The sequence below is a fragment of the Cariama cristata genome, unplaced genomic scaffold (genome assembly GCF_000690535.1).
Source record: "Cariama cristata isolate BGI_N322 unplaced genomic scaffold, ASM69053v1 scaffold4508, whole genome shotgun sequence".
NCBI classification, from domain to species: domain Eukaryota; kingdom Metazoa; phylum Chordata; class Aves; order Cariamiformes; family Cariamidae; genus Cariama; species Cariama cristata.
The window spans coordinates 33,127-35,832 of record NW_009631517.1 but is presented as its reverse complement, the minus strand read 5'-3'; the positions used below and the strand labels follow the sequence as shown (position 1 = coordinate 35,832).

The following is a 2,706-nucleotide window of genomic DNA, read 5'->3' as shown; positions in this document are numbered from 1 at the left end:
CGGGAGCAGTGGGCAGGCAGGTGAGGCAGACCTAGACATAGACTCATATTCTGCCCAAATCCATTGAGAATATACATAAGATGTTTTGACTTGCATGCCTGTGAAATACCATTTTGGAAACATCAACGAATACTTACTCAAATTAAGTCTGAAGTGGTAGAACTTGCTACCTTAACAACAACAGCCAGTGGAATAGAAAAGCATCATTAAAAAGAAAATATAGAATGTTTATTTATAATAGTTTCCTTTACACAGCAAATGATCCTAAATCAGATCTCAAAGTGTTTTACAAACAGTAATGTAGTATGCCTTGGGCAGAATTACAATCCCAAACTTGCTCTTACCTGCTGATAAAGAATTCAAAAAGATTACAGCATACATTCACCACTTCAAAATGCTACTAACGGTAAGGGAGCAAAACACTAAAATTTGGAATTACATGAACATCATTCTAAAATGACTGGACCATAAAAAGCAATTGGCCAAAACTCATGCCTCATTACAGACACATTAGTGATACAACATATTCTGCTGCCAGGTCACCCTTGGTCAGAAAAAAAAAAAAAAAAAGAGAAAAAAAGAGAAAAAAGGGGAAAAAAAAGTATGAAAGAATGAGTAAATATGTTAATTATGACTGGTGTGGACCACCAGAAATCTGCTAGGAATATTTCTCCCCACTAAGGAGCTATGAGTTCCTAACACACTTTAAGAAGAGTTCATCTGACAGGCACGCTATACTCACAGCAGTAACAATGCAAAATTATACCTCTCTCCAAACATCTAGTGCAGTCCAGGCTCCTGACTGCTGTGTCTCACAAACAGCTATACAAGAACACACTGTCAAAATACAACAGAAACTGCTCCACAGTTTGAGCCTTTACATAAAAAAGCCAGCAAACAAAATCAGACCCCAAAGACTGAGACCTTTAGAACAGTCTGATTGTATATAGCTCAGCTAAAAATTAACAGCAGGTCTGAACATTCAAATTTTTCAAGTATCAGAGTGGGTTTAAATGAGCTCACACCTTCCCCCCACCTCCCCCAAATAATCACAGAGGCCAAAGAACACAAATGGTTAGCTATATCAGTAAGTTCAGAAAAGAACTTAGGAACAGGTATCTCTCAAAACCTTACAGGCAATCAGAAAAAGAAAAGAAAAAAAAAACAACTTGTAAAAATATCTTATTTTTTCCTCTACTCTGAAATTAGTATAAATAAAACGCAAATGCTGTATTCCTCAGGATTAAAAAAAAATAAAAAAAAATGAAAAGGAAGATCTGTTTACAAGCTAGAAGTACTTCTTTTCACTGCATAGAAAAGACCCTCTGGGTGGTGTCTCTGTGAGACGCTAGGCAGAAGGAACAGAAATACCCCAAAGCCATCTTTATCTCTTCATCCTGGATTGTTTCAAAGGCCACAGATGACTTCCATTTTACTTCAGGGCTCAGACACAAACAAATAACTCCAGATATAAGGTAAAATAATTTATCTTGCATTTGTTACGAACAGAATAGAACATACAATTACTGCAGATGCATAATATAGCAGTCTTGTGGCAGTTTATCACCACATAGCAAGTCTTCCATCTGTCTATGTCTTTAAACATTACCAGGGAGTGTCTCTGCAAAAAGGACAGTATCTCCCTACCCTACAGACAGGGCTGGGAGAATAAACAATGTAAGGATCATAAGATACTCAAATGTTTATCATATTAGGAGTTGAACATGCAATTAAAAAATTAAGTCTTCTCCTGTTGTTTTAGCATTTTGCCTTGCATTGAAGAAAGGTTGAGTACCAAACTGTTTCATCAGTTTGAATATTTTTAGGACTAGCAGATGAACTTCTACGGTGTCTGAGCCACATGCAAATAAAATAGAATCTATGCAAAGAAAATAAATATTTCTTTATCCTCTCCTGCCTAACATTTTAAAAATAGTGTTCAAAAGGAAGCTGCTTCCAATATATTTTTTATAAGGGTAGCCTTAAAGCTGGAAGTAATAAAATCTAAAGAACATTTTATAAAAATGCGTTAAAAGTTTAAGCAAGTTTACTGTAAGATATTTCAGATCTAAAAAAAAAATTAATCTTAGAATTACTCTGTCTTACATTACTGCCGTTTTCAGGGGAGCCATTTCTGAATATAAGACTTGGCAGGAAAAGAAAAAAGCTAAAGTACATCAATTTCTTTAAGAAGTTTGACTCATTTCCACAGGACCAGAAGTTCTTTGCGTTGTACAGTTAAATAAGTTAAATAATGTAAGCAATACTGCTCTAACAACATTTCTCCATTATACTAACTTACAACTGGTCTTGCAGTTCCACAATGATATATTCCAGCTGTTCCTTCTCCATTTTATGGGCTAGATCCATATCTTCAATTCTTTGTAACAGCAGTTTATTCTGTGAGACAGATTCAGATAGCTGGTTTTCTCTGAGTCGTACCAATTCTTCAAGGTAACCCTGGAAATATACGTATTAGAAAGCTTTAAAGAACACACTATCAAAAAAAATTTTCATTATGTATGTTCACATTTTTCTGGTTTAAGATATATACAGTCCTACTTTGGCTTTGTTGTAGGTTTTTGTTTTTTACTAGTCTGTTTAAAAATAAATAAACTTAAGATAGTATGATGTTTCCTAATAGGTACCAAGAAAATCACATACTTATATATATTTCTGTTGAGGAATAGAATAATGGATGAAACA

General features: G+C 34.6%; 1 protein-coding gene across 1 annotated transcript in view; it reads right to left on the bottom strand.

The window, feature by feature from the left end:
- RUNDC3B (RUN domain containing 3B) overlaps positions 1 to 2,706 on the bottom strand; it is a gene marked incomplete at its 5' end in the record, with an annotated part of 46,166 nt that overhangs the window by 16,796 nt on the left and 26,664 nt on the right. The window contains one exon of the mRNA XM_009705970.1: positions 2,303 to 2,460. Within this exon, the coding sequence (XP_009704272.1) occupies positions 2,303 to 2,460 (158 nt within the window). The remainder of the gene's footprint in view (positions 1 to 2,302; positions 2,461 to 2,706) is intronic.